General features: G+C 38.9%; 2 protein-coding genes and 1 long non-coding RNA gene across 4 annotated transcripts; all 3 read right to left on the bottom strand.

Annotated features, from left to right (window-relative positions):
* Window positions 1-2330: 2330 nt before the first annotated feature.
* LOC126819174 (uncharacterized) lies at window positions 2331-3536 on the bottom strand. The gene is made up of 2 exons (XR_007679537.2): window positions 3387-3536; window positions 2331-2704 (listed from the first exon to the last, which is right to left on the bottom strand). It is a non-coding gene; the product is annotated as an uncharacterized LOC126819174 (long non-coding RNA).
* A 2379-nt stretch (window positions 3537-5915) lies between these two features.
* On the bottom strand, window positions 5916-15625 carry LOC126819173 (F-box/WD repeat-containing protein 5). Of its 2 annotated transcripts, XR_007679536.2 has the most exons (8): window positions 15174-15625; window positions 12860-13271; window positions 12140-12308; window positions 11565-11692; window positions 10183-10649; window positions 9361-9573; window positions 7664-8469; window positions 5916-7623 (listed from the first exon to the last, which is right to left on the bottom strand). XR_007679536.2 is itself a non-coding variant. In XM_050547050.2 (7 exons), the coding sequence occupies exons 1-7, from the start codon at window positions 15197-15199 to the stop codon at window positions 8220-8222; spliced, it is 1665 nt and encodes a 554-aa protein (XP_050403007.1). In that variant the 5' UTR covers window positions 15200-15625; the 3' UTR covers window positions 5916-8219. The 2 variants fall into 2 exon arrangements, 1 of the variants encoding a protein (XP_050403007.1); XM_050547050.2 differs by having other exon boundaries at window positions 5916-8469.
* A 5125-nt stretch (window positions 15626-20750) lies between these two features.
* On the bottom strand, window positions 20751-26879 carry LOC126817624 (ficolin-1). The gene is made up of 3 exons (XM_050544716.2): window positions 26539-26879; window positions 22371-22464; window positions 20751-21897 (listed from the first exon to the last, which is right to left on the bottom strand). The coding sequence occupies exons 1-3, from the start codon at window positions 26860-26862 to the stop codon at window positions 21257-21259; spliced, it is 1059 nt and encodes a 352-aa protein (XP_050400673.2). The 5' UTR covers window positions 26863-26879; the 3' UTR covers window positions 20751-21256.
* Between the last annotated feature and the right edge of the window lie 1008 nt (window positions 26880-27887).

The following is a 27887-nucleotide window of genomic DNA, read 5'->3' as shown; positions in this document are numbered from 1 at the left end:
TCCCATACCTGCAACTTTCAATATCTATTTACAGTAAGTCCAAGAGAAAACCATGTAAAATTTAGACAGAAGTGATAAGATGCGGGTCCGCCGATTTCATTAATATTCACGGGGTTTAGTCTGTAGAGCTGGTAGTTATCACTATAATAGTGAAAAACTAGATAATGTAAAGGGAACTTGCTGAACATTTCAGTCAAAGTGATCCTCTCTGAACCGAGATTTTAGCGATTGAATTTTCGACCTAGCCTCGATCATCAGAACTAAAGTCGGTACTATAAAAACATTGTCTCGATTATCCATTTCATGATGAAATCATGAATGCCAGTCGAACAGCAAATCGGAATCTAATCCAATAAACATCGCAGGCTAGCGATGACACCGAGAGTTGATTATGATCTGGATAAGTTAATTAATGTCACATTAATAATTTAGATAACATTTCAGGCCTAAAGAAAGATCTGCAATAGGCAGATTTAGCTCTTGCATAATGTATGTTTGAGCCAATGATTGACGCCCTGTGATGTGACTCAAAGCAGACATATTTTACATTATTAGTCTTCGCAATACCTCTGTGAAACAGATTGGCGAGAAGCATTAACCCACTCGTCAAAAGGATACATAAATCCAAAATGACAGCCATCCACTCTGTCATATGAAATCAACGTTGTTTTCATCAAATCTTATTTTCATGCACAAATCGATAGTCAAAACCGGCAAAAATTGATCCGAAAATAGCCAAAAATAACCCTAAAACACGTATGCCCCGTACCTCTGGAATGGTTAGTTTTTGGGGTGGGTCATTTTGGCTACGAAGTTGGTTGGCGGGCATGACTCAACCCTATGAATATGAATGAAATCGGCTGACGCTTAAACCTTTTAATTTAGGATGAAGTTATAACATTAAACACACATTATTTAAGAGATAAATCTGCCTATTGGAGGTCATTCTTTAGGCCAGAAATGTTGTATAAACTATTAATTAGACATTTATCAACATGAAAAGACATTAATCAACCCTCGTTGCCATCTTATGTGTCTGATTTTCACTGGATTTGAATACAGCGCAACGCTCATTGATTATTAAATCCAAAAGTGGATAATCAAGACTTGTTTTATCGTGCCGACTTTAGCAATGATGATCGAGGCTAGGCAAAAATGCAATCGCTAATATCTCGGTTCAGAGTGGAGAAATTTTACTGAAATTTTCATCATACTGTATTCCTTTTACATTATCTAGTTTTTAACTATTATAGTGAGAACTGTCAGTTCTTTATCTAGGCGTAATCTTCCATAATGCCCCTTTAAACAAATAATTTCTAACAGGTTGTAAATTTATGTAATGTAAGCTCTGGCTTGTTTTCCGATCCCATAATTACGTAAAAATGTATCGAATAAACAGTGTTAGAAAAATAACATACCATAATGGCGTCATTTCACCTGACGACTGGACATATCTAATACAGATACTGACTAGTAATTTGACATTTATATCAGTACGCAAGAAGACTTCTGAAAATCTGGTCATGGAAATGAAACTTACAATATAATCTACATAATCAAACAATCTGAATCAAGATTCAGCTCATAGTGCATAATAAGCAATTGCTTAGTAGTTTATTGTTTTTGAAATATATTGGTATTTTTTGGCCGGATTGATCAAGTATTTGGCCGTTATGACTAAATTATGGCCGTTATGACCTTTGCTTCGTGTGCCAAGGGAACTAACTCTGAATAAGAAATTTCTTTCGAACCAGGCGAGACAGCAGGATCTTTCCATGGTTGCGTGTGCAGTACCATCGATGACAAATGAAAGCGTGTACAAAATGCTTGGCAATGATTAAATCGTTAGGATATAAAGGCCAAAAAGTATTTGGTTGGATGCATTTGCATGTAGGCCTATATTTTGCAAATCATTAAAGTGACAGTTAAAAGAGTTCACATATAGCCTAACACGGAAAGAAATCGAGTTCATAATAACTTCGTGATAGCCAAGTTTTCTACAAGATATATCCACCCATTCAACGCCCGATAGCACAGCTAGTAAGCTCTAATTTACCCCCCCCCCCCCAAAAAAAAAACCACCCCAGCACGTGTTATAAAGTGCTCCCTTGATAGGTAATGAGCCGCTATGATCAAATTTACTAGTATTTATGTAAAATAATATGGCATGATATTGTGTATTCTAACTTTCATTCCCGTATTAAAGCAAACAGAAAAACCCATTAATATCTTTGTAACGGTACGTTGTTGGTAGTATTCATAGAACTTATTTTGGACATGTCAGTCTAAAATTAAAAAAAAATCCAAAAAGATAGAATAAAACCATCAGATTCAGAACTACATGTATATTCATTAATAACAAACAAAATAGTCTAAAACATTTTTTATTTATTCTTAGACTAAAATAATTTTTTAAAATTCCACGCTACATTGATTGTTATTTTCGAAGCGGCTATTATGTCTCTATAAATGTTGATTCACAAATTGTTGACCACGAGACGTGGTTTACACTTTCTCTGACCGCTTGTTTACCTCTGAAATTTTGGAAATGACCATTTGAAGTTTTAGCAAGGTATGTAGTCACAAACCACAACGTCACCACCTTGGCATAAACATTCACTACATTTATAAATAAACGTCTCTCCTCCATTATATAATGCTCCTTTAAATAGACATTGGTCTGGTCTTAAAGCGGCCATCCGATCTGTAAAACAACAGATAAAAATGTTTCAATACAATGTTGTCATTTATCAGCACGTTTAAAGAGCCACGTAGATCATTATAATCACAAATAAAGATTCTTTAGTAATGTATTAAAACCATTTGAAATTAGACTCGGTTTTGAGAATGGTGCCTTTATACATTTTGGGTAGTGGCCTGGCTACGGGGGAGCAACGACCCCCCTAGTCCCGGACACCCATAACCTCCTAGTCTTCAACGTAGAATATTTTTCTGGATGATAGAGACTACAGATTAGATTTTGTCGCCATATTATTATCGCGCTTTTGTTCACATGTGCGATAAAGGTCGGATGTTTGGACCCATTTATTTTATTCGAACTTAGTGTTATTTGCAGTTTCGGACTGATACCCCATTTAGATATTCGACTTTCACACTGTAGTTTGCATGGGATTAGCAGTCTCTCCTATGACGATCAGCGGACTTAAAGATAGAGATAATTCAATTCCGGAACGTTCAGTCCAGTGTGGCAATCATGAATCAAACCGGTTAATCCGAGAAACTGTTTGAGAACACGTTGTTTTCGTGTAAAACAAACCCAACAAAATAAGTGTAACAAGGTTGACAAGCCAACAAAATAAATGCATACTATAACCTACCGTTCATTTTGAACAACCCAACAAAAAAAAATAATTGATAAAACCTACCGATCATGTTGCACAGATATAACATAGTGACTATTGTCAATACTTTTACAACTAGAAGCTTCATGATACAACCCTCTCCACAGATAATAAGCAATAAAACAGACCAGACTCAGATAAACGGCTGAGGTATTACTCTGAACGATTCCACAAGTAAATATTTTATTATATATTTAATTTTTTTTGGAATTATTCACGGTTAAGTTTAAAGTGGTCGTATAGAGTGGGTGGGGCTTAACGTGCCGTTAACATGACTTTCGGATATTTTGACACAAACATCTGAGCAAATAAATTTTATGGTCAGGTAGGCAATGGAGGATTTTGACCGGACAGCGACGTTTCTATATTTCTCTTAAATTTCCAGCAGAAAGAGGTTCTTTTACGATTTAATCTATTAAAGTGTTCTTTCACGTGCACGCCGTGACAGGACCCCATCCCTCCACAACCCGCTCTTAGTTTAAAGCCTTAGGAAAATCCGACGCTGATCCCCTAGCCCTGCCAATTTGGCAGACGAATGAGTTATACAGGGCCCTGGCATAGGGGGAGGCTGAGGTGGGAGGGGAGCTGAGATAGCAAATCACCGGCCTTCGTTTCCCCATAACCTATGTAAACCAGTTCATATTTCAGCAAATAGGGAGAGTAAAATTAGGACTGTTCCAAGATATAGGGTTTTTTCTTCGATCAAATGGAGGGTTGAAGGGGAAATAAACATAAAATGTTTGCCTATAAATAAGGTGATTTAATAAATAGTTATTTAGATAAGTGTTAAAAGTATAAAAAAAAATGTATTTTAAAATTTCTTTTATCATAAGAAGTCAACAGAGCGTAGGCACACTGAAGTTACAGTATACAGGGGTGTGGGTGGGGGATTGGGGGTAACTGAAACTTTTGCTCTGGGGCGCCACATAGGCTTGTGTGAGCCTTGGCGTTACATTTACCCACTGTGCTCTCTTTAATTAATAGGTTTAAATTTAAGTCGTAAAATAAACCATATGTGACATAAATAATTATATTTTACTTGATATTATTCAGATTTGATTGATTAAAGTAATACTATATATATTACACCTCACATACTGTTTACAAGTATTGCCATTTAAACATTGATAGCCAACAGATCTTATCTTGGACTAATACTACCAACAACAATACATTACTCATATCTGTTTTCACACAGTAACCCATGACATACTGGTTGTAGGTGTTTCATAACATTCTTTCGCAATCATTTCCCTTTGGTTGAATAACATAACCTCGGTGAAAGGAGAGGAATTCTGGTTGTCTTTGTTATTTTGAGACTAACATATGGTTAATGCTATGGTCACGAGTACAATGCCCTAACAGCGGTGTTTCCACCTGCTATTAATCGAATATCTAGCCTGGCTCACAACCAGCCGTATGTGTTTTCACACGCACTGGTCGTAGGGTTTGGTAGTTCAGCTCTAAACGTAGGTCTCATTACCCGCGCCCTGTACGTTCAGGAACCGTCCTATTGAATCCTTGTCGAAAATAAAATCGGCCCCAGTCAATTTTACTTGGCAACTTTTTACTGCTAAACGGTCGTGTGTCAGTCTCTGTGAACGCCTGAACAATGTAAAGGAACATTTTAGTGACAAAATAAGACCCTGCTTACGTCGCTAACGTCAGTATGTTTAACACGACATGCTGTTAAAAATACGTCCTCTTCGGCTAAATGGCTTGGCATACGCCAATGGAGGGGGTCGCGGTGGCTAAGTGGGCAAGACGCTGGCTCGCAAGCCTGGAGGTCGGGTGTTCGATCCCTGCATTGGCCGAGAAAGTTCATCCAGATTTTCCGGCGTGGTTCCCCCTTGTCAGTGATGCAGGACGGAGGGCCTGACAAGGACATCTGTCTAGTCGTTCGGATGGGACGGAAAACCGAGGTTCATGAAGTTAAATGCTCCGAACTGGGCTAATGAAGACGGGCATATGCCAAACAGTGTGTTATGAGGGAAATTCTGCCTGGACAGCGGCACACTCTTATATCGAATTCCAACTGTCAAGGGATCTTTTACGTGCTAGACAGCTGTCCTTGTCAGACTCTTCGTCCTGCATCACTGATAAGGGGGAACCACGCCGGAAATCTGAATGAACTTTCTCGGCCAATGCGGGGATCGGACACCCGGCCTCCAGACTAGCGAGCCAGCGTCTCACCCACAAAGCCACCGTAACCCCCATACTATTCTGTAATGACTTTCTTCACCATTTTACATAAGAAAGACTTCAGAAAAAACTCCCGAAAGACAAACCAAGGCCTGCTGCCCCCCCCTCCCTGTGTTACTTTTTATGGGGTTATTTTCTTCCGTTTTTCTTTCCCCAACATAACCTCGGTGAATAACCGACGAAACCCAACCAGGGGATTTTTGTTTAGATTGTGTTAGTAGTTAGTTAGGGCAATATACTGTCTCTCACAAAGATATGTAATTACCCCGAGCTAATATAATACACATAAATTTAGTCCCTCCTAGGGCTTTTTGGGGTTATCTGACGCAGAAGAAAAAAAAAAGACAAATATCAATAACAACCAAATAAAAATTCAGTTTATTCTTTTACAGGATAAATTTCAATTCTTCACTTAAATAAATTAGTCAATACGATATGGACTCTTTAATATAAAGAAACCCTTGTAAATATCTATACATGCACTTCACTTAGCTATAAGAGACGATTATGGATATAAACATAATAATTGCCCTGGTTGCCGCGCATGCTTCGCAAAATATTAAACATGACGCATGCTGCGAAGTCGGCAGTACACATATCGACTATTTGTCATCTTGCGATGAGTCCTGCGAGTAAAACGCAAAACTGAGAAAGTTAAGTGAAATAAGAAAACAATATAAACGCTTTATATAGGGTTCATTGTCATTGACAGTAAAATTGTCATTATAGGTTCATATATTTTAATGTTTCCATATGCAAATATATAAAAAAGAGCCATGTACTTAATGGAAGACAAAGGGTCTTTTTTTATAAAGCACCCAGAGAAACTGCACCTAAAACAGCAGATCATAAGCCAGCCTACACACAAGACACCGAGGCTCTGTAACGGGCAGTGCCGGATTAAGACTTTGCTGGCCCCAAGGCTTCACCTTGAGAAAATAACAAAAATTACGATATTACTTACATAAACAATATCTCACGTGTGTAAATCCGTTGCCGGGAAACAGAATGAAAAGCCTGAGAACAAACGCGTAGATGACGAAAGGATGCCTTTTATTTACATAAAAATAAAGGAAAGCATTTTTATCATCACCTGATAATTATCATCAAAAGTTTACTTTATTTTATGTGGCCTGGATTTCTGGTTGGCTCTAAGGCACTTGTCTTATTTGTCTAATGGCTAATCCGGCACTGGTAAGGTGCTGATTTCTATTTTTCACAGGGAAGCATTAAACAGAAAACGTCTGCACCTAAAACAGAGCAGACCGGAAACAGACCATATAAATACACAATAATTCTATATCAAAGATAACAGCGCATAAACTTGTAGTACAACATGCATATAACAATCTGATTAAAAAAAATCTATATTTCGTTTCGTTTTTTTATACTTTCAATGGCCTAGACTACATGAAAATCGTGTCAGGGGTCGTACGAGTGGCTTTTAACCCTATGACGCCGGACATTGATTGATCAATCAGCGTTGACGTTTCTGGTGGTTTACCCACAGTTCCGTACATGGCACGCCAAGAAGTCATCGTAACAGACTGTTTCATGGGCTAATCCCTCCTTTCAACTAAACCGCCGATAATATAACAAATCTTTCTGATCCTAGTGTAGTAAAGACAAGTAAAACGAAATTTTGAACTATAAAAAACGAAATGAAATAAGATCTGTGTTTTTATCAGGTTGTGCATATAACAAATACGACAAACACGTAGTACAACATATATACAATAAAACCACCGGAGATTTCAAATATGACACATATATTATAGCACTTTTATCATAATAAAACTAACATAAACAATATATTGTATTTAACACGGGTACCATATTCAAGAAAACCTAACTTAAAAGAATTTAGGTTAAATTTACTTGAACGAGGATCCATCACTTTATCTGGGCACTGTTTACTTGTGTCCTATCACATCAAATCATAACATTGTTAATATAACAATATCATTCCTCTCCAATAAAAAAGAACGGAGTAATTACAACATCATTCCTCAAACAAACCTGAATGGAACGATAACAACATCATTCCTCTCCAACTAACCTGAACGGAATAATAACTACATCATTCCTCTCCAACTAACCTGAACGGAATAATAACTACATCATTCCTCTCCAACAGACCTGAACGGAATCATAACTAATCGTAACATATGCCTAATAAATGTTAAAGTTGAGCATATTATGCTTAGTAAAGGCACATAGGAGTCGATCCATGTCTCTAAGCAGGGGAGAACATGTATAAGGTTGCTTAATTCGTTGTGAAATAGCTTTATACTTTAAGTTATGGTCGAAAAAATAATACAATTATTTATTTATTCTCCCCATGGGCGAACTAGCGGAAGATGACAGTTTCTGCGGCATCACTAATGGTGGAGATAGACATAAAGAGCCACTTCATATCAGAAGGGCGACAACAACATACCAAGTAATAATACGTTCACAGGTGATCCATAAATGCAAACCAGGAAAATAACAAGATAAAGCTGTACCAAATTAGGGCATAACGTGCACCACACGGAAAATAAATAATAAGTTTTAGTCAGTGTCTAACTGTTAAATTCTAAAAGAAAAAGGTAACTCTATAGCGTAAGATCACAGCAAGGGCATTTGTGGAACTAAAAGAAAGGGTGACAACTCTTAAAGCCTAGTATTGTAATCAGCATCACTGGGATTGTATATCACAACAGCCTTCTCCTTCTTGAACTGTTTGTGCTTGACCCTGGACCTCCAGACTTTGACGATCTGGTCATCACCAACAGATACAACAAACTCTTGGTCAACGGGATTGATGGCCGCGGCACTGACCCCTGCCATCAGATGATCTAACTTAGATAACAAGGCACCAGAATGTCTGTCCCATAAATAGACTTGGTTACTTTCACTTCCGCTAAAACAAAAAGTGAAAGTTGAAGAGTTTAAATTTGAACAAACTGCTACATACATGCAATGAAATATCTACGAGGTAATCTTATTTCAGGGGATCTTCAATTCTCCCTTTGTTGAACATCCCAAACCTCCCGGCCCACCGTCCTGCATCACTAAACAATCCAGTGAAACCTTCACCACCAATACCCAGATCAAACCCAGGAACTCCTGGGTATTGAGCTATCTGGATCCCTGGTAGATAAAATTTGTGAAACATACGACAAAATATGCAAACCACTTATAGCCCGTTCAGACGGTTAAGTTGAACTGGTTTAAAACCCCGGGGATCGTTAAACCAGTTTAACTTAAGCGTCTGAACGCACATGTGGGGCAAATAAACCAGTTTAAAAACCCCAGCTCGCGACCTGTCTTCGAGAAGGCTTTTTTATTTTAAACTGGTTCATCTTAGCCGTCTGAACGGGTTGGCTTAAAAACCCCAGCCCCAGCTTGCTTTGAGCATGCGCAGTACGCAGTAAGTTACATTCCTGTGAAAATATCGGGGTCAGACTGTGCCAATGTTATCTAAAGCGTGCGAGAACCGAATAAAGAATATGAAGCTACCCATGCGCAATTAACTCTAACCTCCGACCGAAGAGGTCAGAATAGTTAAACTGGTTTGGCTTATAGTACGTGTGAACGCAACACGATGCTGTCTTCAAAACCCCAGCGATTATGAACTGGTTTAAAAATAAGCGTCTGAACGGGCTATTAGATAAACGTCAATATGGTGTACGGCAACGGAACAAGCCGGATCCATCCGATATACTTTTATCAGTAAACTGGATGCCTACAAAAGACCCTTCAAAAATACTTATTCATTGACGCCCAATACTATTAATTGAAATTCACTTACCAAACGACAAAATCTTTATTAGCGTCTCCGAAGCAGAAACAGAAGCTATCCGAATCCGTGACAGCTTTATGACCCGTGTAAACTATTGGTTGAACCCGCAGAGTGAGTAGGTCTATCAGACGTACCTCCATGTTTTTGGACAAGCCTGGTCGTTCGTAGGGATCTGAACCATCAGGCTCTTCCAACCAGCCTCGCATATTTACTACCAGATACCTGAAAAATATTAGAGAGGTAGACCTAATTTCATATCCGTTTTACAGGTGATTGCTCATGACATTTTTCATGATCCAGTTCATGGCTTTCGGAATTTTTACGTTCTCTGTTCTGCTGGTCAGAGAACAAATGATAAATCACAACTGGTCAGTAAAAACTATGAGACTAATTCGGTAATGTGCGGAAAAAATGAAACGTTTATGTAATAAGCAGCAGTGACTAAAATGAAAAGACATACTCCTGCGCCAATCGGGCTGATAAAACCAGGCATGTAGTACGCAATATGCTATGAGAGAAATTTTACCCGAACACAGAACTCCCAATTGCCAATGGTTATTTTATCAGCACACCAACTAGGTCTCGTATACTGTCAGTGGTTCTTTTACATGTACACCTAGTTGACTACCACATAGATTATATGTAGAAATTGTTTCCATTACAGGCCCCACGTCCTATACCATTGACAAGGGAGAAGCCAGTCTGGAAAATCCGACGAACTATGTTGTCAAACACTATCAATACCTTGACGTTCTGGTTAGTGAACCGCCGCCATACGCACCATGCCACCACGACTCCCGAAGTACCCGCTAAACTAACTGTAACACCTACCTACTATTTACACTGACTCTGACACCTAGAATCTGTCCATGTAAATCTATCAAATGATCACAATGTGCGTTTTGTTTCCTTTTGATAGATGGTCGCCTTCTTTCATTGATGACACCGTTTCGGTGATGATTGTTGCCGTTTCTTAGAGTTGATTTCAACTTGTTTTTTGAGACAAACTTTATACCTATTTGGTTGAGCGCATCACAATATCCCGTGGCAAATACTAACAAGTAACCACAACTATTGTTTGTAAATATGTGTTCGTTGTTCACGTGATTGAGATTTCGATGGACGTCGTTTGAATTAAACTGGTTTCTAGTGGTGTAGGATTCATTGTTCAAATCATTCTTTACCATATGTTTTCGCCGCACCACATTTAAAAATTGTATCCGTATTTCTACGTCGAAATTAATTTCCTGTATCTCCCGGGGCTCGCCCTCTTCTGTGTGTCTCCCGTTAAAATCTTCCTGAAATCAAAAGAAAATTGTTTCAAGACTGAATTCTCCAATTGGCTTAAGTATCGCGAAACGTAAATAGAACGGGGCTTAACGTCCCACGTTTCTGCACCAACATCGCATTTGTCTCTTCTACCACGTAGATATTGCTTAAAGTTGAACTCCGATTACAAAAGTACAGAAATAATTAGATAAATTTTTTTAACGCCTTAAACAGTCGCCATACTTGTTTTCAACTTGTAGAACGAACATGGTGTACAAAAAGAGAGGCAGGCCACGCCCACATCCAGTATATGCCTTGTCAAGCACAGTGTCCACATCCGGCTAGTTATTCAACTACCAATTACCGCCTGCCTGATTGACATTTTTTCACTACCAGCTTACTGAAAATATTATTGCTACACAATTATTATGTCTGATCAGGTACATATTACTTTACTAATTAGACGAAATAAGTCTACCACGATGTACTTTTGCTCTAAAAAATAAGAGACAAACTTGAATAGCTAGCCGGATGTGGACACTTTGCTTGACAAGGCATATACTGGATGTGAGCGTGAACTGCCTCTCCTTTTGTACACCATAAACAGTAGCCATGTTTGTTCTACAAGTATGGCGACTGTTTAGGGCCTTAATTCTTTTATTTAATCATTTTTATAGTTTTGTAATCAGAGTTCAGCTTTAATGTATTTACAGATGAGCACTTAAGCAAGTAAATACAATCTGATAATGACAAGCCTAAGGAAACAAGGCATTCACAATAACCACAATATGAGCTTGCTTATAGCAAGTACAAGCTAAGGTGTAGCTGTAGTAATGGAAACATACATCTGATACATAAGAAACACAAGATGAGATGGAATATAACATGAAAAATCTGGTGATGCCAAGTTCATGGCAACAAACATGAACCAGATTATAACTCACCCCTTCCACACACAGTGATACAGCTTCTGCTGTGTCAGATTGAGCTCCATATAATAAATGATGGTTAGATAACCATGCTCCTCGTATACCTTGGGGGGTCATAACATCCGTCCAAGTGAGAGTAAAACCTGAAATGTAATCAAAGATAAACATTTGAATTCGTATTAACTTAATTGTTTTACCATTATAATATTATCTCATATATAAATATACTACAAAGAAAAGTGGTGGTGTCAGGGGATTTTCGAATATGAGTGAGGGTGCCTTAAGGGCGGAGTACTCCTACAAAGAAGTTACTAAGATTATATCTTAGATAAAGAACACAATCAACATAATATTTGCATCTAAAGATCGACCAGAAAAGGATGAACCCGGCTCTTGAATTTTGGATATGATTATCATCGCACGAAAAGGGCCTGGGGTGCGGTCACTGCAACAACTTCCGTATTAGACTATTGGATTTTATAGTTTAGTCAACAAACAAGCTCTCGTGTTCTACTCATCTAATCATCTGGTATTTCTCAAGATAATTCCTTACTTTTACAGTAATATGAATGCTAATAAGGACTCATTACCGTCTGTCATTGAGAACCACGCCACCCAGCCACAATGGAACCGTAATCCGGATACCAGCAGATTTGTGTCGTTTTGGTTAAAGGCTGAATATCTGGTGTAATTCCACCCTGATTCTTCTTTTAGATTATAGGAATACTTCAATTTGGTCGGACATCCAATTTCCCACACCTGTCGGAAAACATCAACTGTGTTACCTGGGAGATCTACTCATTTACCCGAGACAGTGTAGGTGGTTGATAAGGTCAGAATGAATGTGTAGGAATCGACGATTAACTAATAGGAAACATTGCCGAAGGTCCATACTCCCACCAACAGCAATTTAGCTCTAAAATCTATGTCATTAAATCCCACTGAACACGTTCTAAAAAAGTCCGTGGAGAATTGTGTACTGTATCTTGTTCACAAATTCTAAATTTCAAAATGTGAACGGAAAGATAGCCCCACAAAACATCTACAGGGCGATAAGTCCGTCATTTACGATCGAAAATAAGGAATGTGTGCAAAAGGCAAATATTTATATAGACCTGCTGAATATGCAACACAGTTGACGTACTGGTTTATTAATCTTCGAATGATCTAATTTATTGAGAGTGCCCAATGAAATACACAATTTGGCATGATTTATACGGTATTAATAATGAAGGCCGGGCGATATAAGAGCCATTTGCTTCTTTACATTTATAATAATTTTATAGACCAAATACTGCCTCTTTACATACCTTGACGTTCCCATCTTTTCCAGTTGTGGTAAATAGTTTTCCGTCATGAGAAAAAGCCACGTGAAAAATTTCATCTGTATGCTCTGCGAGTTCCTCTGACAATACAACTGGTGAATGGCAATACAGGCGTCGATATTCTTCTAACCAGGTCCCAACAAATGGTGCTTTGTTGCAATCGTCTCCCCAAGCTCTGTAGGCTAAATTCCTCCAAAGGCATTCATCTCGTCCTATCTCACGCCACCAACGACAACACCCCGTAACTCCCAAAACATCTTTGACTTCCAGAAACGAAAATATTTCTAACAGAAGCGAGTCTGGAAGATCATAAACTGTGACATCATCTTCACCGGAAGGTCTCCTGACCAAGCCTTTCAGACGAGTTGTATCCATTGTGTTTTTATTTTTCTGTGCCCTGGAATGAACAGATTTTAGAGAGTTGGCGAATAACGATTTGAATTAACGGCTCCTATTTGGAACTTTCCGACACTATCTTAATACACCTAATTTATTTGGGATAGCATGACTTGTTCCGACATATTCAAATTCACCCTTGAGTACCATTTTACAGTCAAACGTTTATACTTCACAACAAAAGAATACGATCCACTCTTAGCATTTTTCCTTTATTAGGGTATGTTCCTAGAATGTGTAGTCTAGAATCCCGTCACTATGTTAATTCAACCGTGCTGGTAACAAACATGAGGCACTTCGTGTATGTTGGGCATAGAATAGATATTGACTATCGCCACGTGTAATGCGCATGGAGGACATAACCGTAATCGAAATATTGAGAAAAGTGTTCTATAAATTGTTACACATAAACGGCCATATATCGACTTTAGCGTAAAGTGTATGTAAACTCTGACTTCAAATACATACCACTTGTGTGTTCATATTAAAGAGAGAGAGAGAGAGAGAGATGGGGTTTAACGTCCGCTCGACACAAACTAGGTCATTTCGGGACTAACATATGGTTTAATTTTATTTCAATAATTCGCTTGCGCGTAGGGGTCTTTAGCAGTGGGAGGAAACCGGAGGACCCGGAGAAAACTCACGAGGTTGGACAGGCGACCCTACTCCTTGTCACGTACAACCGGGGATGTGTTCATGTTATGTGGAAGAAATCCAAGCAATAATTTGTCTTGTGGTCTACGAAATTTAGTATTCCAGGGGCTGAACTGTGTTGCTTACTTCAATAGTATGAAAGTACTATCAACCAGTGGCGTGCAGGGCGGCGTGGGTGGGATGGGGTCAGATGGGGCCACGGCCCAGGACATCCATTTCAGGAAGGGAAGGGGCATTCAATCGAAATGTCGTTGGAACCCCGGGCATCACCAGACCCCTGTACACCACTGCTACCAGCATCCCATGCCAATTGGGTATACAAACTCGTATACATAAAAGAGATACACAAGAGTATATAGGCTAATTACCGGATGAAATATCACATGATGAAACTACGTAGCCAAATTATGCATTTTTTGGCACATTGACTTAAATATTTGAAAACAGAGCTAAAAGCGTAGAATTCTGGTAACTAACACAGATCCAACTTATAAACAGATGGCTATCTTTAGACAGCACTGTTTGGTTTCCATGTCATATAAAATAAACTTAGAAGGTATCGTTATTTAGGATGCATCTTGAACACACAAGTAATACAGGTCAATAAAAAAAAATAATGTTGGACGTTTCATAAATAATTAGGTAAACTGCAGACTATTCATGGAATTGGTCTCTAAACACGATACTAGTTTTGTACAACACAACGTCGTAATTCAAAATACACCAAAAACTTTAAAAAGCAACAATGATAACTGCTATACTTCTGTGTGCTTATTTTTATAGGTCACATGTAAATATCATGCAGCTTTTCTAACTTAGTGAATAGAACTTGAGAACAGTTCATTAGCCCGTACGTCAACAGACACAAAGGGCGATAACTGCAATATTTACGTTTTAATAATAAATATTTCCCTTTTGGGGTTTCGACCAAATATCTATTGCATATAAATTATCCAGAAATATATGTTTAAATTATTAACGAATTTGTTCACATTTCTATCAATCTATTGAAAAAGATGCCTGAAGTAGATAGACGGACCAAATTCTTGAAGAAAGGTTACGATAGGGTCATCTCCATGCCTTCATGTACTGCAGCATGAATTGGCACAATGTTCTTGAAGTTAAGCACCTTATGCAACAAAGTCAAAGAGTTCCCCACCATTTACAAATGCTAACCATGTTATATATTCATTATATGATTAATAACTCAGTTGTAATATTATCTATATATTATATTAACTTGACTTACCAGCGACTTAGAGCTATATTGGACATCTGTGAGTATGTATCTTCCGTGTTCAATAGTCTATAAATAGTAACACGTAGATAACTACGCGGTTTGGTATTATGCAGAGAGCTGTTTAAGTGCCGTGTGCATGAAATATTTGTAATTACCTACAGTACTACTCCGCTTCTGTACAAGGTGATATCGCAAACAACCGTGTTTGATCTAGTTGTACCGTGTAAAGTGAATGTGGTAATGGTGCACTAATAGGCGGTCCCGTGGTTGATCCTGGTGCAGCCTTGTTTCTTCTTGCCAGGAGGATCCGTCACGGAATAGGAGTCTAGCATTGGAATAGTACAAAAATTAACGTTGGCGTGCAGGTAAAAGAGCCTTTGTCAGATGGAATTCGACGATGAGTAGGTGAAAACGCCACTGTCCGGGCAAATTTCCCCTCTATGAGTACATTAGCCCAGTTGCTGAAATGTAGTGTAAACGGTTAGATCTAAACATTAAGGCCACTTGCAGATTTTGTCAAGGCCACGAGATGTAAACAGGTCTAGCACTAACCCTAATCCACAATCCTCGGCAACAATCACGTGCCCTAACATTACTTTAAACATCAGATTAATTAGGTACTCCTTAAAGACTGGTCGGTTTAAAGAATAATTAAATAACATAATTAATATCAGATCCGATAAGAAGGTTTAGCAGTTTATATAAAACCACCTGCTTATTATGAAACAGTAAGAGATTTACAACATTCATAGTACACATACATAAGATTGGAGTATCTGAACGTGCTATGTTCAAAAAGAGTGTTTTATAAGGCAAGGGAAACAACTCCTTTTAGATAATATGAAAATAGACCACTAACTATGAAATGAAATGAACTTTAAATGTCTTACTTTTCTGCACCAACGGGGATAATGAAGACGGGCCATATATTATATTATGAGGGTCGCTGTGTCCCCACAGCGGCGTTTCCGCTTACTCTTCATCGAATTGCAACTTCTAGGGGTTTATTTACGTGTATGTCAATGTGTATACAGGAACCCCGTTTTGTTCGGGGTATGCTAACGATTAGACGTTTTTCCTTAATAATGAATTTGTCTTGTACACTTACTGTCATTTACATTAGTACTAGACACATACACACACCTAAATTACAATGTACATTCTTTGTTAATGAACAAGCTGTAGATGGCTACATATAACAAAAATTTATTTAGTATGTTTTCAGTATTTTCACCACCAAACAAACATATCTACCGCATGTTGTTGAAATCCACTTAGCGGATTTCGGGAGGGAGTTTAAAACTTGAGAAAGTATTAATATTTGGCATTTTAAGGCATCCCCTCAGTGTTAAGTTTGGCAATTGCAACTGAACAAAGCTGGATAAACAAAATCCAACATCATACCTACCAAATTTGGTTGACATTTATATCAATTGGTTTGAGAGAAGACGTTGAGTGTGTGTGGAAATGTCTGTGTTTTCCCTTAAAAGTGCCCCGCCTCCTGCTTTTTGGAAGACCAAACAGATAGAGGCATGCTGGGCGCGGGTAAGGGACAATTCGTCCCCGGACAACTTGTTCCCTGACAACTCGTTCCCGAACAATTCGTTCCGAGGACTATTCGTCCCAAGACAATTTGCCCACGGACTTTTCGTCGCCTAGGACTATTCGTCCGAGGACTATTCGTTCCCGACGACTATTCGTCCCCGGACAATTCCTTCCCGACGACTATTCGTCCCCGGACAATTCGTCCCCTAGGTCTATTCGTCCCCTAGGACTATTCGTTCTATATGTTTTTGAAGGCCAAATGAAGGAAGAAATTAGTAGTAGGGTCGCCTGTCCAACATCGTGGGTGTTCTCGAGGTCCTCCAGTTTCCTCCCACTGCTAAAGACCCCTATTGAAATAAAATTGAACCAAAGGTTGGTCCTGAAATGACCTAGTTTGTGTCAAGTTGACGTTAAACCTCATTTTTTTTTCTCTCTACGAGAGCAGCTGCCTCATCAGGAATGATGTCAGCCAAAGCTTCAAATGCGTCTATAACTCTATCAACAGGTACAAATGCCAGTGCTGGGAGCATTCTGATCATTAGCGCAAGTTCATTGTCCTCTCTGTAATCTGGAGCTAATCCCGACTCCTGAACTCTTCTCCACACTGCTTGGCTCAGATGATAGAAACAGTAATTGATGGTGGCATTAGGAAAAGTCAAAGAGACGCAAAATTTTACTATAAAGTTGGGTTTGGTTTTGTACTCATTTGATGCCCCCTCCCGCCCTTCTGCACTGAGCCTCCAGACTATTACACTATTTTGCCTATACCGTTTTTTTTAGGACTTCGAATTTTGTTAAATGGTTTTATTTTATTATATATATATTTGTTTGGTACATTAGAACTATAATTTGGGGACCCCTTTAACATTGGGGCCCCTGGCTCAATCCCGACCGGAACCCCACTTAATCCGGGCCTGGTGGAAATGGATTGTATGTTGGATCCCGAAATGCAATAAAAAAAATCTTTCGTTGTCTCCAGATATATGTGCCAAAACTCCTACACCTTTTGTTTGGTCCAGGGTAAGTTGAAGTACAATCGGCCCGAGTGGACACCATAATTTGGAATAATATACTGTTTTCAAAATAAATAAAATTCATCTCTTCGTTTCCACTAAAATTTATAATGATGTATGAATGCGGTGCAGAAATAGTGAATCAAACTTGTTACGTTTTCTCATCATTTTACGAATTCTTCACCGCGATGAGGCCCAACGAAACCAAATGGTCCGTGGGCCTCCATGGACTCAGTCCGAGGAAAACAATGATCTATGAGCGAGGTGCAGGAATAGTAAATCAAACTAGTTTCGTTTTCTCATCATTTTACGAATTCTTCATTGCAATGGGGGGACAAGGGAAATCGGTTGGTGCAAGAGCCTCAATGGACTCAACCCGAGGAGAAAAATTATTTGTGAGTGAGGTGCAGGAGTAGTGAATCAAACTAGTTTCGTTTTCTCAATTTACGAATTCTTCACCACAATGGGAGCACAACAAAACCGCTTGGTTCGAGGTTCCAGAGCTTCCCCGTTTGCACCTGAAAATTCGGATTGTGATTATAAATTTTAATGGTTGTAAGTTGGAAAGTTTTTAAGATCGAAACTGAAATCAGAGAAAATTGGATATCAGCCACAACCAGTCCATCACCAGCAGCGTTAACTGTTTCCTGTGCCACTGAGGTTGAGAGCCAACAAGCAAGGAGGATTGATCCACGGTGCGGGGAAAATGTGCCAGGAAATAACTAATATATTCAAAAAGCGATAGAAAAAAAAATACTTTCCGGTGATGCATTAAGAATTAAGAACACTGACCAAAGAGCTGTTTGCTCCAATAAGACGGATTAACTTCAGTTGAATAAATCTATGTACAACATTTGGTTGAAATTCATCAACCGATTTGCGAGAAATTGAATATATACTCTTCAAAAAAAAAGTAGGGGATATTGAAATGCAAATACCTATGCAGGTTGCGATATGATAAATACTTTCCGGTGATGCATTAAGAATTAAGAACACTGACCAAAGAGCTGTTTGCTCCAATAAGACGGATTAACTTCAGTTGAACAAATCTTTAAACAACATTTGGTTGAAATTCATCAACCGATTTGCGAGAAATTGAATATATACTCTTCAAAAAAAAATAGTAGGGGATATTGAAATGCAAATACCTATGCAGGTTGCGATATGATAAATAGTCATGAACACGTGACATGCTTTGAGAGTATGTTCACAGATGAAGAACTTGTCGTCCCAACAGAACCACTAAGCTGCACATGCGACACGCAATAGCGCCATACACGTGTGAGGGGTTCATTGTCAAATTGACACTTCAAGGAAGGGTTGATGAAAATTCCGGGTGCTGGTTTATCTATCCATGTTTGCTTTCCTATCGGTTCTTGCATAAGATGTGTTGTTTAGTGTATCTTTGCTTTAGTGTGTTACGTTTAATTTGATCCGGAGACGTGTTCGTCGACGTCAACGTCAACCCTACAAGAATTGGCCGTGGCACTGAAAGAAGAGTTGGTCAGATTGCCCCAAATCGTGATTGGACGGTTGATTAGGAGCATGCCACGACGAATTGCTGAATGTCTGAGGATTGGTGGAGCAATTACTCATTATTAAGACAAAAATTAAAAACGTCCATTTTCACTTTTGACGGTGTATCTCTTTGCGACTGAAATGGGGCCGTCAGATAAGCCGCCCATATGAACTGTTTATGTTCATGTGTAGGCAATTGGCCTGTTATTAACATACACTGGTTACCTCTAATAAAAACAGCAGTGCATTTCCGCAGTTTTGTATTGTTTTTTTTTGAAGAGTATAGATTAGATTGACGGTTGGACCATGAACAGGATAATGACATAAGCTCATAGGCCCTTCAGACCCAAGGTGCACGCTATATTTCTTCTGTGGATAATTCTGGGTGACTTACCGACCGACGGAGGAGCATAGGCGGATGACGACAGTACACGGCCAAATTTCAGTGTGGACGTATAGAACACATCTGTAAAGAATACAGACCCCGAGAAACGAACTAGTATTAATATAATGTTTCCTTGCGATGCAAATGTGATATTTAAATTACTCTCCATACCCTTTTTATATTACAGAGGCTGATCCAAGGGGGCAGGAGGGGCGCCCCCTCCCCCTAATTTTCGACAGTGCCCTTTTTACAGCTGAAAGTGCCTTTTCTCAGACCCAAATATGTCCGTTCCCAACCCGTTGCAGGGATCCCAAATGACCCAAACCATCGACTCAAACACACCAGTCTCGTCTAATTAATGCTTCCACTTTCAAACGAATTCTTGTTGTTTAGCTGACGGTGCCCCAATCCTATAGAGTGACTATAGACAGACATCAATGATAGCATCTTGTGGAATCGGCGGCGTATCACCGACGTGAAACTTGATGTAGCATAGTTTCATGTGTGGACAGTACACAGTACAAGTTACAAGGATTAAATAGTGAAGTGGCTAGGGAATAGATTCGTCTTTTTTCCAATAATAATGCCTCGCTCGCCTTGACAATTTTCGAGTCGTATGTTCAACTGGCTTTTTTGCTCGATTTTAAGGCTCTTTTTCAACGATTTCCGAACGTCTACTTAGACGAAAATATCTGCCAAATAGCTCTTGGAATGGCTACAGATGCAAGGAAATGGTGGATAATTTTCTTGGGGGGACCCCCCACCCACAAAACCCCCCCTCTCAGCGGTATGCCCCTTCTCCGCGGTGAGAGGCCCGCATTTTGCGGCGCCCCCCCCCCCTTTTCAAAATTCCTAGATCCGCCTCTGTAATATAAGTTGTTAAAATAGATAATATAACCAATTTCATATAACTGACCCCCCCCCCCCCACCAGATCTGCCCAAAATCTACATTTTGTTGTTTAGACGAATGTTGTAAAACATGACATGCGCTGTGCACACTGGGCCGGAACAAGACGCATCACAAAAATCATGTTAAGTTTATACTGACAGAGAATTATATAGAAAAGTGTTATATTGATTTAATATAGATTAAACAGAAAGATACAATCCTATGTGGTTTGCGCTATATATCCATTTTTTCAGTAAAATTCAATGTACAATAAAACAAATGAAATGAAGTGGGGTTAACATCCTACTGGTTTGCTCCCACTGGGCTAATGAAGACGTGCATACGCCATGCTGTGTGCTAGGTCCCACTCTCATATATCAAATTCCAGCTGCCAATGTGTACACGGGACCTCGGTTTTTCGTGCCATCCGAAGGACTAGATAGCTGTACTTGTCTGGGCCTCCGTCCTGCACCAATGACATGGGGAAACCACACCGCAAAAATCCGATGAACTAACAATAAAATAAACCAAAGATTCAGAACATTAACATGCCCCACATAAACTACAGAGTTGTACAATAGACTGAACAAAAACTGAACAAAAACAGAACAATTAGAACAATGATACAATTGTAGTATCACAACGGGCATACTTAAAATTTAGTAACCGGCGCAGAAACATTTTCCAAATGTAAAGTTATTTGTTGTCCATCACAATTTAAATGAATGTCTAGACAATATGTTACTGAAACCATATTTTAATAGATAGCGGACTGAAGGCAAGACCTTCCCAAAACGCATCACTAATATCCCCACTCCAATTGCCACCAGGAGGATGGTTTAGAGAACCAAGAAGATTGCACCTGGCGCAGTTCTCGTTATACCAGAATGGTGCCTGGTAATCAGCTGCACAGCTTCGTGTACTGTTGTTATCATTATCTTTGTCAAACGTCGAAAATGCTGCTCCAACTGGATGCTCCAAACATGCGGGTGACTGCACAGGTCCCAAATTCGCAATACGGTATCCATTGCTTTCATTTCCGATACTAAAGCCTTCTATACATGTTGATGTATATTGTTCAAACATAGCCTTGAATTCATAGCAAATTTGCCGGGGTGTATATCGTGTCATAATATGGATATGTTCCAAGCCTATCCAGCCATCGGCTTCTTCGTGGTTTGGATCACTCCAGAAGCCCTCGCTCAATTCGCGCCAGGACCTATTAAAATCGTACAACGAATCGTAATGTTGCATCAACATATCTCGTCCACCCCAATTCATTCTACAGACGATTCTTATTGGTTGAGAGGTTCCAGGTGGTAATATATAAAAATATTTTTTCTGCAAGTGGTAATATGGTCGTTTGCAACCCTCTGCACAATCTAAAATGAAAGAATGGAGATTTAATCACGATATTCTGCTTTGATTTTAATACACTTGAGATAAGATGGAACCTTACCATGAATGGAGTTGGCGGTTATGAAAATATATATGATTTGATTTTGCTATTACGGTCAATATTTTAAATTTCATATCATTAATGAGTTTGACATTTATAAAACCGTCAGATAAATATATAAATATATCCCGCCTAACAGTATTTGTTTATATGGCATAACGAACCGCATTCTGAATACATTATTGAGTCACGAATGACGTACGATGTATGGTGTACACAACGTCATAGTCATGGGGACATTGGGTTTCAAAGGGCAATGCTGGAGACCGATTACAGAAATGCATATCATTAAACCCATTGTTTTCTTTCCTACAGAATTGTAATATAAATTTCCAGAATATATATAGACATTGACCTATTATTGTAATTTTCATTAACAGATTGTAGTTGTCTTACTTTGCATTAGTCTTTCACATCTGTCACCAATGTATCCATCAATACAATCACAATATAATGGTGACGAAGAACGGTTACCACCATGTAAACAGTCCTGTAAATTAATAAGACCAACATCCATTAACAGACAATGTTACAGTATAACAAAGATACCCGTATATGCTGTTGCAGTGGTAGATTGTTTTTCACAAAGAGCCAAATTCCTTGGTCACATTAAAATTTCAACCGTCGTCTTCTAACAAATACATAATTACCCCATTCGGTATTCGTCGTTTATTTTACGTGCGTAAAGATGACGATTGAACTTTGCATTTGTACGTATGCGCAACGCTCCATTGTGAACGCGTGAGAGAGAGCGGGAAAGCGGGAAATGAAATGAAGTGGGGATTAACGTCCTATTGTTCTGCTCCGACTGGGCTAATGAAGACAGGCATACGCCATACAGCGTGCTATGAGGGAAATTATTTGCCCGGATAGTGGCACTACGGCCTAGTCTTATATCGAATTCCAACTGCCAAGGGGTCTTTTACGTGCACGCCAATGTGTACACGGAGCCTCTGAATATACGTTGTTACTTGCTACGACGGAAAATCTGAATCGAACACGAGACCTCCAGGTGAGCGAGCCAACGTCTTACTCACTTAGCCAGCGTGGCTCCGACAGAGAGAGAGAGAGGGGGGGGGGGCGGGGGCATAGAACGAATACGAATAATTTAACTCTTCGATAATGAATAATGTTTTTCAGTATGATGTTTGTATAAAAAATACAATTAATAAACGTTAATGTAGACATTCAATAACAATCTCCCTGGTAATGGTAATTTGATGTTGGTGTTGTGGGGAGAGATGTATACAGAATAAAAGATTCATAAGAGGATTACGTTCGGATAGAGCGCTCGAAATTAACATTGGCATATAGCATAATGGTGATAAAAGCCGAAGCAAACACGGCCTGCTATCTTGTAAAATAAAAATGGTGTTTTTGTACTAGACCATACGTTCACATCACCAAGTGTTCGTGTAATAAAAACGACATACCGAATGGTTTGCTACACTAAAATGATATTCCTTTTTTATAGATACAGTATAGGTGATATTAGGGTAGGCATAATGCTGGCGTCACATTGTCCCGAAATTGACACCCGATGGCCATACGAATATGGAATTTTGAAATTCGCGCGAAGATATTCCCGAACTTGGTCAAAATCCAATCAACAGCCGAAGCAAGTGCAATGCCCACAGAACGTCACACGATGACACCCTAACCACACACGGAGGTAATACGAAGATGTGAATTTGTATTGTAGTTTATACCCGCAGGACACACGAAGGCCAAAGGAAGATGCTTTATCGGGCGTCACGATCTCTCGAAATTGACACCAGATAGTCACACGATGAAGTGAATTCGGCTCTGATCGTAAAAACATCGGGCCATTCGTGAGGGCATCTTAAGCCATCGTATGACCGCCTGTGAGCGCTGGCAAAATCTTTGGTACGCCAAAAAATTGCCGAAAGATCTTGGGAAGGTTAACTTTCGTATTGCATACTTTTACACTATTTGCGTACCGGGAGCGGCCATTTTGTCGGGCAGTTTCGGTCCGATTTTCACAAAATTCGAACTCAACCGTCATTGTGGTGTAACGTTTTTCTAAAATCAGATAAAAATAGAGAGGGACAACACGCTAAAAGCACGATTTTTCATACAGTCAGGGGTCATAATCCATGATACATGCCAATGTCGAATGGAACCGAGCTCATTGGGCGATAACTCGACATTTCAAGTTTTTGTCAAAATCGGATAAAAATTATGACCTGTAGAGTGTTAGCAAACAGATTGTGGACGGACGTCCGGACGGACAGCGGCGACGACAATGTGGACGTATACGAATGTCCAATGACACCGATGATCAGACGAAGTAAAGAGGAAGATGACACGATTTGACAAGATGCCCTCACGATGGCCTTATGAAGGACAAAATGGACACACGAATTCAAAACGATAATGAACCTTTGTAAGTGTTTGCTAGCGCTCAAGAAGTTGCTGCCCGGGCCTGTGAATCTCCACAGGATATCATACGATGGCTTAAAATGACCTCAGGAATGACTTGATGTTTTTACGCCCATGTCAATTTCGGGTCATTGTGACGCCTGCTTTATTGTGGTAAAATCCGAAGCCAGCACAGGCTTCGAAAATACCGAAAATGAAAAACCCCGAAAAATACGGAAAAATACCCCCCAAAAAAGAACAAAAAACACGGAAAAAGTTTTTTGAAACTTATAATTACCGCAAAAATCCGAAAAAAAATAAATACCACAAATCACTAAATACCGAGAAAACAACACGAATTACCCTTTTTTGTCGGATTTTTTCCGTTAGCCCGGCTTCTACAGAAAAATAAAAATTTGTTGTAGTAGACATTATCAAGTGTTCGTGCAATAAAAACGACATACCGAATGGTTTGCTACACAAATATGATATTCTTTTTATAAAGATACTATCGGTGTAATTATTAAAAAAATGTTCAGCACAGCTGTAACATCTCGGTATGGATTGTGAAATTCGGAATCGCGCTGTTTTCAACGCTCGGAATCCCAGGTAAATATTAAAAAAATATTTGGGAACGCTGATCAGTTGGTTTACGCCGATGACACTAAGGTCTAGTTTTCATTTAAATCCGATGATTGGTGTATCAATTCAATTGAAACGTGTAGATGAAATCAGGGCATGGATGACATACATTTTTATTCTAAATTTCGTTATCAGTCTATTTTAAACAATGTTCGTATTGGTAGTGAATTTGTGCACCCCGTAAATAGTGTTAGAAATCTTGACACAACGAATCCATTTAAAGTACTTGTCACGGTTTTTAAAATTCTACACAATCAAGCACCTTCGTATTTATGTGATCTGATCTCCTATCGTCAGTCAACTAGAACCACCAGATCTTCATCAGATATACAACTTTCGAGCCGAGATACAAGAAGGAGTTTTATGGCAAGCGAGCGTTTTCTATTGCCGCCCCTTGTTTTCGGAATGCCACACATCCGTATATACTGTCACTTGAATCTTATAAATCCCTACTAAAAACATATTTTATTATTATTATATGCTGACGTAAAGGCTCAATTTAAAAAAAAATATACAAGGCTGTGGTATTTTTGGTTAGGCCTATGGTTGTCATGTGATCGCGTCCGTTGGGAAAACGAATAAATGATAGATCGAAGAGAAAAGGTATAAACAAATTTCGATAACTTTATATTACACTGTACTCGGATGATAAGTCAAATAAAACTTTTGAGATCTGGCGGTTTTATCAAAACAGGCGCCTCTTCTATATTGATTCCCACTTATCGGGAATGGGGGTTGGATGGTCGAATGGTTAGCACGTGCGCGCTGTATCATAAGGTCTGTCATTGCGTCAACTGGCGGGGTTTCGATTTCCCGGTTGTACGTGACAAGGAGTAGGGTCGCCTGTCCAACATCGTGGGTTTTCCCCGGGTCCCCTGGTTTCCTTCCACTGCTAAAGACACCTACGCGAAGGCGAATTATTGAAACAAAATTGAACATGTTTTAGTTCCGAAATGACCTAGTTTGTGTCGAGTGGACGTTAAACTCCCCCTCTCTCTTTTCGGGAATTTATTAAAAATTATTATTTCATAATTATGTTAAGTGTTATTGTCACCAAATTTACAATATACATATATGTATTTAAAGTAGTATATGACGAAAATTTAACCTTTTAACCTTGGTACCACGCAGCGATAAAATTAGCACCTTGATGAACAAGGACCCGACCGCGAAATAGATGAAGTTCTAAAATATTATACATTTATTCGAAATCACTGGCTAAGGAAACTTTGACAGTTTTGATGGCAAATTCTTTCTGCCGTCCACAGCCCCTTGTGACATGTCCTTTCTACTTCTGAGTGCAAGGGATTTAAGTGATTGACTCATACGAACCAATTGTCCAAGATCCTGTTGTTCGTAGATCACTAACAAGAATTGTGGATAACATGTTCAACGACAATATATCATGAGCATTTAGAAGAATAAAAAAGGGTGTTAGTGTATCTAAAACTTCGCGAAATTTTAAATTTGATCTCCATTTCATCTATAAGAACCCACTTTCATAGAGTAAACGTAATAAAATCAAAATGATATACATTACCTGTGCTTTACCCTTCTTTTCATAATATACAACATATTTCTCATAAACGGCATTCGAACAATTTTCAGCAATAAAACCACGATTAAGAGAACATTCGAACGTTGTTTTAAGAAAATTTAGAGAGAAGCATTCAATATCCAATGCACACTTTTTTGCGCATTCCAAAGCACTTCTTGTTTTGAAGAGTTGGTAGTTTTCAAATGAGTGAATTTTATGTTTTTTGCACGTAGGGTTTGATATAAATTCATCATTGAGAATTGTTGTTCCAGCAAAGTAAACATAATCGTAGAATACAAAAATTACGACTACCCGGTTGAAATCCATCACTGAACGACTGACTAACTGTATGACCACTGGGGAGTGAGCTTTAACTCAGTGTTCGGTGTGAAATAAAAATCGATTATGCGTGTAATATATATATATATATAGTTAAGGGTGACAAACTGCGTAAAAGCTTAGCGACAAACCACAGAGATACACAACAGATGAACCAAGAACCTACCCCACCAAAAACAACAGAGTAACACATACCCAACCAAAACCCCATTTCATTTAGTTTTCAATGTTTATAGTTGTCAGTCATTGCAAAATGTGTTTTTCAACCAAAGATGTATTGTAAGATTTGCAAGAAATAATAAATGATTTCGATTTAAATATCAAATTCACAATTGCAAATCGCATTCTTGGACTTTCTAGTGAAACGAAGGGGGAGGGGGCGGATCGTTATAACGGATATGTATTCAAAAGAAATAGATACCCATTGTTTTTTTTAAATATTTTCTCGTCTCAATGGTTAAAACTGCTAGTAAGAGTGAAAATTTACTACCCTACCCATTGCACAGCCAATGAGTTGTTTATAATAGAATCAAAATAAAAGCAATTGTTTTCTAATATGGAAATTGACACAAATGTTTGACCAGTGGATCTCATAGAACCTTTTCTTACAATTCGAATCGGGACGATCAAGTTGCCCCCGTTGGACCATTTGACCTCTATTCGGGGCCAAGGGTCAAATATAGTCACCTCAAGGCTCAGTGACCCTGAGAGAGACACGGCCCTCGGTCATTCATTTTAGACTTAGCGGGGTGCGGATGCAGTGATGCAATGATCAGAGCGGCAAAAGCTACTGAATCACTTCGGAAAAGCCAAACTATGACATCTACAGATTTTGTCTTATGTGTACTTGCTCTCACATATTAGTACCCTGTTATAAGTATGTACGGGGAAATTAGAGTGGGGTAGTGAAATGTTTTTAATTTAATAGTAAGACAGTTGTCCGATGTCAGGTGTGGTCCCCAGTCCCTCCTTATCTTTAGGTTCCTCCTTCATCCTAGTGTCACTCATTGACC

This window comes from Patella vulgata, chromosome 4 (assembly GCF_932274485.2).
Source record: "Patella vulgata chromosome 4, xgPatVulg1.2, whole genome shotgun sequence".
Classification (NCBI taxonomy): domain Eukaryota; kingdom Metazoa; phylum Mollusca; class Gastropoda; family Patellidae; genus Patella; species Patella vulgata.
Note: the sequence above shows the minus strand (reverse complement) of the source record. Positions and strands in the feature narration are given on the sequence as shown.